General features: G+C 39.7%; 1 protein-coding gene across 1 annotated transcript in view; it reads left to right on the top strand.

Moving 5' to 3' along the window:
- The window catches only part of EMCN (endomucin), a 52,907-nt gene extending 39,447 nt beyond the window's left edge, over window positions 1-13,460 (top strand). Inside the window, exons 11-12 of the mRNA XM_030947809.1 lie at window positions 10,963-11,025; window positions 12,273-13,460. Coding sequence (XP_030803669.1) covers window positions 10,963-11,021 — 59 coding nt within the window. The 3' untranslated portion in view covers window positions 11,022-11,025; window positions 12,273-13,460. The remainder of the gene's footprint in view (window positions 1-10,962; window positions 11,026-12,272) is intronic.
- The last annotated feature ends 1,478 nt before the right edge of the window (window positions 13,461-14,938 follow it).

The raw sequence follows: 14,938 nt of genomic DNA, 5'->3' as shown, positions 1-14,938 counted from the left end.
ATTACCATGCTCCAAGCAACTGAGCTAATATCCCAGGGATCAAAAGGTTTGGGAGCCAGTGCTGTATGTAATCAGGATTCTGTTGGAGTTGGTGTCAGCAGTGTTCAGTCAGCCCCATACTCAGTCACCCTTTGCATTCAAAATCCTGCTCTCATTGCAAATCCCTCCGTTCCTGTGCTTCAGGTTCTTACAAAATCTGTGGTAATAAAGCCTAAAGGAACAAAGGTTACTGATAACATACAAAAAAGAAAGAAAAATCTCAAAGCAAAGAGATGGATACAGTTATAGGTTCTGCAAAAAATGGAGAGGCACAAAATAAGACTGAGGCAGAACAGGATTCTGACTAAACAACCAAAACCCCTAAATCTCCCCTAAATGGTAGAGCTAGTCATGGTGAAACTTCACACCTTCACCCAATGCTTTCTCAGTCATGTAGGTCCCACCTCACCTGCAAAAGTCGTTCCAGAAAAGCTGTCTTACTTTCTAGTTTTTAGGTATAATACTCTTATTTTGTTTTTAAGCTTTTTGGCCATTTGTTTCTCCTACTGACATTTCTTAGTCTGACCAATAGCTGCTCTCTCCTTTTGTCCAAATCCTTGGGTAGTCCTCTGAAATACAGCCCTTCATCTGAACTATCCTCTGCTTGCTGGAGAGGCACAGTTTGGACTCTCCAGCCTTCTCTGCAACTCCCAGAAGCTTTTGTGCAATCCAAAACACCCACAGGGCATCTCTGGCAGCCCTTGCAGCAAACCAGAGTTGTGCAAGGTCCCCATGGCCTCTTGACACAGAGTTAGGGGTTAGAGGGAGGGAGGAAGGGCCTGTTCCATCACAAGATATGTCAGTTCTGTCCCACTGCTGCTGGGTAAAGGTAAACTACACTTTGGCTCTTTAGAGGCTGCACTTCAGAGCTTCATGATTTGGGAAATTATTTTTTTTTTTAAGAGAATATCTCTGGGAATGGACTTTTAGCTTTATTTGGAGTATTGAGTTGTGCGTATGTTTTCTTGAAGTTGCACTTTGTTTGTTTGGTTTTTTTTGAAAGCTGAATGAAGTTAGAAACTAATTAATGGACATTTTTTTGATTGATTCTGCCCTCATGCCATTTCAAAAACAAAGTGACTTAATTGACAGTAGCAGAATTGTTTGTGGTTTAAAGCAGGGTAAATGGGAAAAGACACAGTCTCAGTTTGGGTTTTTTTTTTTTCCTTTTTCCACAAGTTGAGCTCTGTTGTCTGTTAATCAGTTACTGGTTCACCAAATGTCTGAGCATCTTCCATCCAGAGGATGCTTGATATTCTTTTTTACTGACCTATGATGTGTGCATGCTATAATTAGAAGGTTTAAGTCATAACCACTTAGAAGACAAGATTCCTGCCCTCTTCTCATTAATACAATTCATATTTAAGCTAGCTGACATTTTCTCTTGAATTCTCTTATCATTATATGTTTAAAATTAAACATGCTTTCACTGAAATTGAAGTCCTGCTTTTGCCTAGGTTATTAGAGACACTTTTCTTCTTAAATTAAAAGCATTCTGACAGAGGAGTCTGTTTCTTCCAGAAATATTTGTCACTCATACGGGAATTTTAAATATGTTAGGATGCCTCCCCATTTGAATCAGATTTATTTGCTTTATTAAAACCTCAGGCATAAAGGCAGATGCTTCTCATGGTACACAAGAACTGCCTGACTCTTGGGCCTTCTCACAACGACTGACAACAATTGCCCTGCATAAAACTTCTTTACAAGTGTTCTTCTTTTTCCTTGGTCCAGTTGTTTAGAAAGTGTATGTTGTGGCTGTCTCTGTACATACCAACAAAACTGCAAAAAGTAATGAGTAGAAAAGCTGAAATTAGAAAGATCTAAAGAGCAGCCTTAACTTCACAAGCAGGGCTACATCACCCCTCACTACCAATAGGCAGCTCCTCCCTAAGGTCAAGCATATCTACAAGGAAGTTCTGCTTTGATATGTATTCAAATTAAGTTTTATTAGAAGTAGACATTCTATTTTTTTGCTTCATTTTTGATTTTCATTCCAAACAGAAGACTTTGAGATTGTATAATTTTGTAAAATATATGCAGGACAGCTAAGGACCTACAAACTGTTCAAGCCAGCAACATAGAAAGACCATGTGTCAGTGTTGTGCATAGATCTTGATCAAAGGTTGTGGTGAGTTTAATCTTGCCCTCTTTTATCTGTTTAAAAACCACGCTAGCTGCACATAGTTGAAAGAGATGTATGTGTCCAGGGGGCTGTTTATCCCATCTGCCTTGGACATCTATCTTGAGCTGGAATGGGCTGACCTGTAGGCAGTTCACTGACTCCTGAAGGATCCTATTTTAGGACTTCTAAAATTAAGTTGTGAATATGAAATGAAAGAAAAAGGAAAGACTCCTTTTTCAGAGGCACAGCTGAATTAAATTTAATCAAGAATATTATTTCAAATACCTACAATTAATGTGGAAGGATGCAGGAGAAGAGTAGTTTTCAATTAAGCCCGGACTAAAGTAATGTTTTTAATGGAGTAGTATCATCAAGAGAACTAGGTAAAATGGAGCTTTAATATTGTCATTTTTTATAACTCTTCTTATAAAGATGGAATTGCTAATTGCCTTGAGCTCTAAGGCACAATTGGTGTAGAATGGGTGTAAAGTATTAAACCAGAGAAAACTAAACTAGACTCAGAACATTTTTCATGCATGTTTATCAGTGAACTGCAACACCTGATGCAAGATAAGTGCCTGTTCTTGCATCTTACTTGAAAACTCAGCTAGGATAAAAATGATCTCAAAAGTTTCACACTAATGTACAAATGCAGGACTTCTGGCAGCCCTTTCATGTTGATGGTACAGGCAAATTTAGGGTGGCTCCCCCTGGGGAGAATAAATGGTCTTTTACAATACAGCGTTCTAGGAAATCTACCTGCAAAAATATTTATTTGTGATTCAACACAGCCCTCAGAACTGCACACTTAGCTTGTCAGTGATAGTTATATTTCCTGAGAATATAAGATGTAGGGTTTTAATTTATGACTAAGAGATCAATACCATCAGCCATGAGGTTAAAGTATTGCCTGTCTTGAAAACAGACCTAACTTTTTCTGCAAGGGTTCTTGTGTATTACACTGAAGAACAGCAAAGGTATTGATCACCTTTTTATGACTCATGAAAAATGTTGAGGGGTGAAAATTTCTCAGTTACAGAAAGGTTGGTCAATAGAAATTTGGGTAAGACTACTACAGACGGGTGTACGATGTGTGATAGAAGCATTGATATCCTATTTCAGAATTTTCTTGCATGGCCCTAGCCTGGAATAACTATTCTACAGCAGGTAAAATATGTGAAAGGCCTTTTTAGTAGAAGCACACCATTTCAATATTCAATGTAAAGTCTCATAGGGATGTGCAGGTGACATAATATCTCAGACATGTTAGGTATAATCCCAGCACCTAAGCATAAGCTGATCCAATAAAGCATGATTTATAACCAGACTGAGCTGTTTTGAGTTGAAAGGGTAGGATTTGACTTACTTGGCTTTTAGAGATATTGCCTGTTCTGCACTGAATTTGCTGAAAGGGGGTTAAATGTGTCAGAGCTGAGGTAGCTCAGATTTTGGTGAGGCACCTGAAATGGAAGGTGGCTGGAGAAGGATTTGTGGCACATGTCTGCATTAGGGCTTTCTGAGATACCCACTGTGGACAAAAAAAAAAAGAAAATTCAAGTGTTGCTACTAAACAGAAATGGGAAAATGTATCAGGCAAAGATGGATATTTGGGAGACACCTAACCTGTTCCATTTGAAACCCCTTTAACATATTGCAATCACACTGGAGAAAGAGATCAGTTAATTCCTAGAGGTGCTCTCTGATGGCAGTGCAGTGCAAAGATAGCATGAACCAAGCAGGAAAATTTGCATTCTCCATATGCTCCACATTTCTTCCAAAAGCTGCTGCTGTTCAACAGTAATGATGGCCTTAGAGCTGTTACCTGCTGCTTCAGCTGAATGTGCCTCAAGAGAACCTAGTGCAGGGCTAGGGCTTGGACATGGAAAATCCTGTGGTGTTCTGAAACAGTGTGGTCAGATGACAGTGTCTTCAACGCTGCTTTCCATAACCCTGCATGTGCTGAGACTAATTGTTCTGCCTCACTCATCAAACCATAGATGTGGTTTTGGTACAATGGGACAAATCAGGAGCTGGTGCAGACCTTGTTTCCTGTTACGCTGAGTATATCTGAGCATGGGCCATGGCATTTAAGTAGGTAAGAAATCTTTGGGGTTTACCTCATTAGGGACACAACCCAGGGAAATTTACCCCTGTGAGGGAGCATGACCCCATAGTGGGCCATGAGGTTTCTTAACATGCATTGGGACTTTGACCTCTTTCTCATTATGTCTAGGATCTGTATGGATGTCTCTAGGAGCAGGTGAAGAATCTAAGTCACTAGATGAGTCACTCTGTCAATGGAAATCCCCTTCCCTCTTCCACTTCCTTGCAGGATAAGCAGTGTAGGTCAGTGAAGAGCAGTCTGCTGGCATGCTGTGTGCTTAGGACTGGTAAGAGCAGGTGCTCCTGCTAAAGTTATGATAGGGTTATGATATGGATTATTTCTGTTTCCTAGTCTGAGATGTAGTTTCAGGGTCTTATGTTTTTTCCCCTGCACATAGAACACCTAGAAGCTGCTTTATAAAAAAGGTGTCCTCGCAACAAAGGAAGATACCAAGTACCTCCTTCCCTCTCCTTTCCCATTTCCTGATACTCTATTTTTTAACCTTGTGTTGTATAATAGCCTGAAGTTCTGTTTCTTTCTTCACAGGAACTGTAGAATAAACTTTCTTAGCTTGTGGTTGGACTCTGTTTGTGTTTACTCACACCACAAAGTTCTGACTGCACACACTTCCAGCTGAAACTTTTGGACAAAAATGTTGTCAAAACCACAGTCAAACTGTAGTCAAAATAGCATATGTTTCCTTCTGTATTTCTAATTTGGTTTGTGAGCTGTGCATATTTTCAAGGGTTTTTTAAGCAGTCTCTTACATTCAGCCTGCTGAGGGTCAGGTGATGTTTTCCCCTGTGAAGCATTTGCTGACTTTCCAGCCTGCAGCTTTCTGAGATGCTCCTTGTGAGGGAGCCACCTCCTGCCCTTTGCTGCCCATTGAGCAGGAATTGCCTTTCTGTCCTTCACTTTAATGTTTCCACACACCCTCTCTCTGCCATGGTGGATTGTTCAGACCCTTCTATTGTGCTGGCAGTGGTGAGGAGCAATTTGCAGGGAATTGTGAAGTGTGTATGGCGGGCGAGCTGCAGCACATTGTGGGTGCTGGACCCACTGGCCCACACCAAACACAGCCAGTGGTTCCCACTCAATGCTGCTCTCCAGCATCTTTCTTTTATTTCAGTCTGGTAAAAATAGACATTTTGATTCCTGTGTCTGCAGAGGTAGTTTTATACTTTTAAAAAAGATAGGCTTCTTCAATCAGATTTTATTAAAAGCTTGCTTTAATTCTTTGCTCCAAATCTGATTACCACTTACAAGCAATTTCTCAGCAGCAGATATTACAGTGAAATAAGAGCACAACTAATTTCTTCTTTCAGACAATGTAATCTGAGATGCTGCACAACCTATTTTTTATATGAAAGACTGTTTTTACATCCTTTTTCTTCCAGCTTTCCCAATAATGTCAGAGGGCATTAACCAGGTCAAAGACTTTCTGTGCTCATAGTACTCAGTCTGTACTCTCTTTTATGTCATGGTGTTCTGCAGTGTATGTGTATTCTGAATAATATATTCAGATTCTGAATCAAATGTGGAGGGGCAAGAGGAGAGGGAAAATTGCAGTGAGATTATTACAATAACCTTCTACAACAGTAAGACAAAGTAATGTCTGTTTCAGAGCTTCAAAACTGATCTTATTGCAATCTGTAATTTCAGTTGATTGTACCCGTTACTTATTCACATACACTGGCATCAGAACGCAACAGTAATGGTTGGAAATTAGTATATTTGTGAGTGAAAAATCAAAACAAATACTGCACAAGTGAAATTTTAATTAGGAAGAAAACACATTTTCACTGCAGCATTCTTTCTTTTCTGATTATCTTTCATCTTGGAAGAGCCCTCAGTAGCTGGGTACTAAGTCTACTTTCCATGAACTTTAAACAAATATGTTGAACAATGAGGATTTATGAGTACAATTTCTTTTTCTTGTCCATCTTCCTTGTCTTTATCCTTTTGAACCATGACTATGTTTTAGAGGAGGAAGTGTGCAGGGCATATTGGATCAGATCCAGTGCCTATGCTGCCAATTTCTTTGGGAGGATCAGTGTTACTGAGGCTGTGGCAGATGTGTTCAAAGGGTGCCACGTGTAGGCTGTGTGTATGAAAGACCAATGCTGTATTGTGCAAGTTGTTAGTGCACCATCTCCTTTAGTATTGAGGCTAAGGAACCATCTGTGGCAGTGTTTGAGGGTCCCCAGGATGAGGGAAGAGATGAGAATCTTGACTCTGTGTTTCAGAAGGCTGATTTATTATTTTATGATATTATATTGAAAGAAAATTACATACTAAAACTATATTAAAGAAAGAGAAAGGAGACATCAGAAAGCTAGAAAGGAATGCATAATAAAATCTTGTGTCTGACCAGAGAGTCCGACACAGCTGGACCATGATTGGTCATCAAGTAAAAACAATCCACATGGAACCAATCAAAGATGCACCTGTTGGTAAACCATCTCCAGACCACATTCCACAGCCATCAGATAGTTATTGTTTACATTTCTTTTCTGAGGCTTCTCAGTTTCTCAGGAGAAAAATCCTAGCAAAAGGATTTTCATAAAATATATCAGTGACAACCATCAGCTGAGCCAGCTGTACCTGCTGGAACCTTGGATCTCTGTAGCCTCAAATCCAGTCAAAAAGGATTTCTTAGAGGGTGAATCACAAGAGATAAAAGGAAGTGTGACAAACAGGAAAGGAGTCCAATAACATGTCCTACACCATAGTCTTCCAGCAGCATGTGGCTAGGAGACATCCTTAATCAGGCTAGTTATCCTTGGTGTTTCATAGTTTTCAATGGCTTTTAATTCCACAAATTTGTCTTGTCTGCTGTGGTATCTGCAGCCTCCTGCAGCAATAAACCTGCCAGTTTAACTGCAGATCTGTCTGTTATATGACAGTAATAGACTTAATGATGCTTATGTCTTGGTTTTTGCAATCCAATTTCAGACAAAAATCAACAAAAATCAACAAAAAGATGCAACACTGGAAGATGGCAAAGAGAATATAGGGTGTAAAGGCAGGCTTGGCATGTCACCTAAAACTTCCATGCCAGAATCCGATTTTTTCTGATTTTCCCTTTCATGAAAGGGGATAAAATCTTGCTATTTCAATGAGGATCAATTGGGCAAGCCTCAGGCCATATTCCTGCACTTCAGGTCATGCCATTGGCTTTCCTTGTTTTCATGTCATGTCAGGATTCTTTTCTTTTGAAATTTCAATTCTTCTGTTTCTCTTCTGTGTCTTTGTTTCCCTTTCTTTCCTGATTTTAGGGATTTCAAAGGGAATAATTTGGGCAAGTTTTGGTTCTTTTTCCTGCACCACATTTCATCTCAGTACAATGGGTTGTAGTCACTCCATTTCAGATTTTCTGAATTTTTCAATTTCATTTTTGATTGACCATATCTCCTTTCTGGAGTGTTTGTTCAACTCTGTCCTCTGATTTCAAGATTTCATTGCCTTTCCTGACAGGAAGAAATTCCTTTCAGGAAAGGCAATGAAATCTTACGATTTCAATTGGGCAAACTTTGGGCCATATTCCTGCACTTCAGGTCATCCCATTGGCTTTCCTTGCTTTCACGTCGTATCAGGGTTGGGTTTTTTTCTTTTGAAATTTTTAGTCTTCTGTTTCTCTTCAATTTCATTTTTGATTGACCATATCTCCTTTCCAGAGTGTTTGTTCAACTCTGTCCTCCAATTTCAAGATCTCATTCCCTTTTGGAAATGTATTGCCATAGCATCCATCAGATTGGCTCAACTAATACTTTATGCAAGATACTGAATACCTATATCGTGAGAAGCTGATGGTTCAAGTTTCTCCTGCTATCTTCTATCTCCTGGTGAATAATGCTAGAGTTTGCGTGTCATCCTTCCCTAAATGCATAATCCAGAATAAATAAGATCCCTGTTTTTTTGTTGCTGCACAACAACTGATGATGTTGTGCAGCAATTTTGCTCTTGTTGGTTTATTTTGTGGAACTATAGCCTTTCTCTTTCAATGATGGCCTCAGGTTGTGCCAAGGGAGTATAGATTGATATTAGGGAATATTTCTTCACAAAAAGGGCAGTTAAGCATTGGAACAGCATGTTTAGGACAGTGGTAAAGTCATCATTGCTGGAATTTTCAAAAAAAATGTGTGGATGTGGCACTTGAGGACAAGGTTTAGTGGTGAACATGGAGATGTTGCTGGGTTGACAGTTGGACTTGATGATCTTTTCCAAACTCAACAATTCTATGATCCTGTGACAGCCTTCAAGGCCTTGTAATGTATCTGGTGTGGCTGAGCACCTCCACTGCACCCTCAGTGCTGATTTTCTCAATCGGCAAAAAAATTCAGTGTGAAATTACTTCTTCAATCTACTAAAATGCCATCTGTTCTAACAAAATATGAAACATAAGTATTTGTTTTTCATTTCCCTTATGGGAAGCAAGGTTCAGTCCATTTGTTTTGGTGGGTGATGGTTTGGAGACAAGTTTGGGTCTTGGAATCCCAGTCTTGCAATCTATTTGTGTCAGTTAAGGCTGTTTTGAGATCAATATAAATGTTTTCTTACTTGCAGCTAACCTGAATGTTCTTGGTTTGCCCTTTGAGTTGCAACTGGGTATTTAGCAGTATATCAAACTGCTGAACCATTGAACTCCAAAATTGGTTTGGACACTTCTCTGTGCAGTCTCCAGGTGTACTGCAGCCCTGTATCTAAACCCATCCACCACCCTTTTATCTTTTGAACAGAGAGCATCTGTGACCACTCCTTCTCTGGTGTATAGTCATTGTCTCCATCATTGAATTGTTGGCTGGCACTAACGATTACAGACCTTACCATGCAATTATCTTCAGGCACTTTTGCAAACATGGAGTAGCCATAACTTCCTTTTGTTTCCCAAGGCTTGCAGGCTCCTGCCCTCTTGGAAATGCAGTGGCAAAGCAACATAGAACATCCCTGCCTGCATCCATCCCTCAGCAGACACTGCTATTGTAGCGGGCATTGCCCCAGGCAATAGCTGGGGCCAGTTCCCTGTTCCAGGGATAAGGGGTACAGTACCAGGACATCTGGATAGGGCGTGTGAGTGTCTGTGTGTTGCAGTCTCAGGCTCTGCAGAAGGGCAGAGTCACCCCTCTGGCCTGGCCACCGCTGTTGGCCGGTGCCTCTCAAGCACACTGCCTTCTGCAGCCAGTGCTGCTCCCCCTCTCCATGCCCTGATCCATGGTCTACTGGCACAAATGGGATGTTATCCAGGGAGCTACCCTACTCTGGAGCCTGCCCTTAGATGTGTTATTTTCCTGGGGTGCTTCCATGTAAATCTGCTTGCAGAACAACCAGCTGGGAATGGAACTGATAACAAAGTACTGATATTTATTACTACTATTGGATTTTATCTTCTGCATTGCAATATATTTCTCAATTCGTTTCTCTAATACCTTATTTTTTAAACAGTTTTGCCAGTTTCTCTCTTCTGTCCCCTATTTAATCTTCTATTTCTGTATATTAAAAAAGGAAAGTAGAAACATGCAAAAGGAAAAATAAAAATAAAAATAAAAAAAGAAATGAGAGTTCTTGAAAATCTCACTCCTTTGCTAGTATAAAACTGTGCAATATTCGAACTGGTTCATTTTATTTTAGCTTTTCAGTACAAGATTTTTATCTAGCAAAAATGTTTCACCTACCAAAAATATGTCTTGTTAAGATATTCCAGTTTTTTCCTAGCAAAAACTTGTGCTTTCCTTTGCCCTACCTGAAATTTGACATAAGAGCTTCTAAAACTTCATGTTAACAACACTTCAAAATTATTTAAATTTTTTTTTTCCAAAATTGAGCACTTGGGAAGTGAACACCATTTCAGCACACTGTTGTTGAACAGTTTTCAGCAGAAAGTCTTTCACTCATCCCCAAAAAGCTGCGCTCAATTACAGAGCCTTTTTTTGCTGTGAAGAAAAACTGTCTGAAAACTATTGATAAGTCCTTTCCATTGTCTTCAGAAGTGCAACTATTTAATTTGGCTGCTAATTATTTAAATGCCTAATCAGTGAATTTTTTCATAATCCTAATTTGTATTACAATTTGCAACCCTAGGCCATTGATCATTTGTAGGTTTTTAATACATATTCACTTCTCCTGGAATGTAATACATCATTTCCTTGCCTCTCATGTGGGCATGAGGAATTAAATTGTCTCCTGCAGGTGAGCAAGGAGGCAGAAGGAGACGTTTGGGTTTTCCTGCCCTCATGCCTGTTTCCATGTGGCTCTGGCTTCTCCAGAGAAGGAATATTGAGAACTGTGTCAAGTTCTTAAATGTTCATCCTTCTACTTTGGAGGAACTGAGCTGATGTCAGTGTTACTGGCAGAAATTAATTTTATACTTCTATCTTCTTATTTTTAAAATTCAGTGTTCTAATCATAGCTATAAATTAATTAAAATCTTATTCCTCTTCAACCCCCTTGAGAACTGCCTTGGAAAATACTTTGTGGTAGTAACCCAGCATTAATGAGCAAATCGCAGGGGAAATAATCTATAAAATAGGAAGGGTGGTAAAAATCTATTTTGTGGACAGTTTTTGCTGTGAAGTAAATCTGACAAGGAGACTGGCTAGTTTGTACACTGGTCAGTGATGTGTTCCTGTTAGACTCATTTCCATATTTATCTGTCTTTCTATGTTTATCTGATGCAAATGTATTTTCTGTTTCTTAGGAGAGCACTCATCTCATGGGAAGAATAAAACTCGGCAAATCTTCACATCTCAGCAATAAATATGTAAGTTTATTGCCTTTGTTTTCCATCCTGTAACATTAGTATTTGTTAATCCTTTTAATGCTTCGTAGTCTCAGTATTGTGTCATGTAACAAAAAAAAAAAAAGGGTTAAAAATGCAAGCCAAAAAGAGAAATTATATTTATAATTGGCAGCAGCCTCAAGGAAAAGTGGCTTAAACAAAGCTCAGCTGGAGCACCCCATGGTGACCAGATTCACAGGCAAAATGAGGGGCTGAAGAAGCTGCCAGCTCATAGAGACAGATCTTCATAGGGAAGAGCATATGACTTTAACTGTTCAGCATTTCCTGGATGTAAACCCCTGGGTGAATTTTCTTTCTGTTTGTGTGAGAAATAATAGATTTTGAAGGGCAGATACCTATTAAAAAAAAAAAAAAGAAATTTGGTACCCAGAAGATTTTTACTCCTTTTTTTTTTCCGTGAAAAATCTGAATCTTTTTCACTTCATGCAAAAGCCAGGAGTTTTATTGAGGTGGTTTATTATGGCTTGAAATCCTAGGTGGTTAAATTATAGCAAGAGCTGGATGGTATCTTTATGTGTGAGAGGGCAGAGACCATCAGAGCACTCTGAAATACAGTTTTTGATATGGGTGCTAAATTTTCCTTCATATATGAAGCTTTCTCAGGTACCACAATATCCACTTCCCATGGAGCTGCTTTTCTCATTTGTGGAGAGCTGTGGTCCTTTGCTGAGGGTGGGAGAAGGAAGCAGCTGTGGAAGGGCTCTGTGTGACCAGGATGGAGCAGGAGGCAGGGGAAAAGGATGTCCTGAGGAACTGGGTTTCACAGCATGCGTGGGATGGACCCCACAGAGGCTCTGGCAAAGCCCAGACTCCCCCCAGCACTGTAGAATGAAGCCCCTCTAGAATGGGTCCCATCAGTCTCCACTGAGAAATACATGGGTGACCAGAAATGTGAAGAACATCTTTGATGGTTTTGACCTATTCTCCTTTCCCCTAGGTAGAGACTGAGCTTTCCTGATGCCAGTAGTAAGGACAAAATTACCTCCTTTCTTACTTGAATTAGAGCAGCAGAATACAGTTTTGCCTACATTACTGAAACCCAGAGGTGGTTCAATTTGTGTGGATCCAGGACAAGGGCCTGGACAATAAATTTAATCCTTATTGTCTATCCCATACTGGATTTGTTCTGTCTTCCATTTTAGCTTACTCTTATGTTCCTGAACAACCTTACCTGGAACAATAATCTTGAGATGCTCTTGTCATTTCAGATGTGAAGCAGCCTGTTTTATCAGAATATGCAAGAACATCTCACCAAAGTTGTGTTTCAACGGGAAATGTGGAGAAGCTGAAGCTTTTTACCATCAGGACACTTGTGTGAATGACCGGGTTTTGACTTCTAAATCTCAAGCATCTCCTTTCCCTTCTGGAATGACATGTATTTTTTTTTTGATGGCTTAATAACTGGTATACCATGTATATTTATTATCTTCACATATAGTAAAAGCAGGGAAACAAGGTTGAAGAGAATGTAAAAACAAGATGAGTGAAGATGATGCAAAAATTTGGAGATGTTCGCATAGTAGCTACTAAAAATGTTTTCTGCACACACAGGAAGGAATAAGTCAGCATACTTTGTTGAACTTATGGTAGCTAGGGATATTTTAGTTGTATGTAGCAGAATACAAACAGGATCTGACCCTTGAAACAGGACTGGGCAAACAGCCACTATGAAAATTAATTCTGTGATTTGCATGAGACTCCTCACTGTAGCACACGCTTTGCTTGTCATAAATGTTTACAGAGTGGGATGCCTGGCTGAGATGCTGAAGTGTGTGCTTCTTTTCTGTGAAGGGAGGAATACACCTTGCACTGAGGCTTTTTGAAATTGTGTAAATTACTGAACATAGTCCTTGCAATGTAGCAGGCAATAGCTGGTTTTCACCTGTTTCTTGGCTAATTGCATTATGTGTGCTGCAAATATGACTCCCATATAGCCTGGGGCACACAGTGGGAATCAGCAAGGTAAGCAATTTCACAGATGAACCTTCTTCCCTGTGTTCTGAGTAATGCATGGGATCCCTGCAGGTTATTGAATAACTCTGGAAGTTCAAAGAGTGTTTCAAGTGCTAATTACAGACACTCCTAATTTGTACAGAGCCGGCAGTTCCAAAATATCAAGTAGTGCTTCTGCCTGCATGTACCCTACCTTTCTAGAACTATAAATGTTTGAAAGTTGTATTACTGTGAGCATCTGCTCAGTCTCTATCCACTGACTGTAGCATTCCTAGAGTTACCTTTTTTTAAATTGGGAAATGGAAAGGAGACAACTGGTGGTCTAAGTGCAGGGCCAAGATCTGGGACAATCATCTAAGTTTGGATACCTATTGATACAATGCTCTTGAGGACCTTTTCTCTCCAATTTCCTTCTCTGAAATAATAAAACTTGTTTAGCATGATGGTGAGAGATTGACCAAATTTATTACTTATGTCTATAGAAAAATCTGAAAAGTGTTTATTTCCCTGTACTTGGCCGTTGCTCTTACTTCTGCTTTGGTGGGTCTGGTAATCTTTCTTAGTGGCACCATGAGAGGCTTTTGGTGAAGCTCAATAAAAGATGGGAAATTAACAAGTGTCCATGCTGCAGCTGAACTTACGTGGTTCATTCAGGTATTCCTGGATAGCTTGTGTTCCTCGGGAGCAGAGAAGTCTTGGATGCCTACTTTGGAAAGGTCAGGCCATCTAAAATATGCTAGTTGGCATCTGCAACTATTCTGGTTCCTGACTGATGAGGTTTCCTTCAAAAAAAAGCAGTCATTGTGGATTTTCATGTTGATTAAAAACCCAAAATATTTTGTAGTGTATTGTATCATAGTGAAAGGATAGTGGAGAAAAGCAGAGAAATGTTGTGTAATATCTGTTTGTGGTTTTGTGCAAAATCTGTTCAGAAACTACCATGTTGTGTCAAGAAAAAAAATTTACTGCCTATTAAAATTTATTATCTTTATTAAGTAGCTATCCTTTTCTGTTTGCAGAAATGCAATCCATTGCACATGTCTAGCACAGCTATTGTCCATTACTCTGCATTCTAGTTTCACAGAATGAGATGGACGCTTTATGACAAGCCTGGAGAGCAGACATTAGATATTCTGGGCATGGTGGTGGCAGGGGCTCAGTGAAACCTTGCAGAAAGCATGCTGGAAGTGGCAAGTGGAAACTCCTCATTACAATCAGTGGTGGGGAGAGGACAGGCCTCTCTGCAAATCTTGATACTGGAAAAGTGAAAAACAACAGAACAGGGAAAGTGTTTGGGCTCTTCATGATAAGGGGCATGGCAGACAACCAAGCGCTCATCAGAAGGCTGGGAAACATCTCTCAAAGGGACTGGCTTGTGCTGAGTGTGTATGAAGTAAAAGAGGTGAGTTCAGTGGACAGCAGAAATAAGAGCCTGAGATCCTCTTAACCCCTGAAATGACAAAACTTGTGGTAAAGGGAGACAATGTGAACTTCTATTCTTGTTAAGAATCACAAGGGAATTGATGTTTGTATGAAGGGGAGAAGACAGATTTGCTTGAAGGATATCTGTAAAGCACAGAAAGGATTTGGAAGAATATTTAGGGCACTTTTCTTCTGCAGAGTTGAAGGTGCTGGAATTGCCTTTAATGGGAGGTGATGAACTGTCTGCAGAGAGAACTCAGTATTTAAAGAAGTTACATGCAATGACTTAGGTAGATGAAAAAGAAATGAAAAATCCATTCAGGTTGTCTGGCTCAACAGCTCCACTGTTAATACGTGTCTAAAAGAGCCACTAGAGTTTTTCTCATCACTAGTATGTCAAAAATAAACCCAAAAGTTAAAGTTGATCCTCCACTGTGAGGTTTGTCTATATGAGAATATTAGGAAAATGGATCTAGATTTGTAAAAGTCTTCTCACCAA

Source organism: Camarhynchus parvulus, chromosome 4, assembly GCF_901933205.1.
Source record: "Camarhynchus parvulus chromosome 4, STF_HiC, whole genome shotgun sequence".
NCBI lineage: Eukaryota > Metazoa > Chordata > Aves > Passeriformes > Thraupidae > Camarhynchus > Camarhynchus parvulus.
This window is presented reverse-complemented; position numbering and strand designations above follow the sequence as displayed.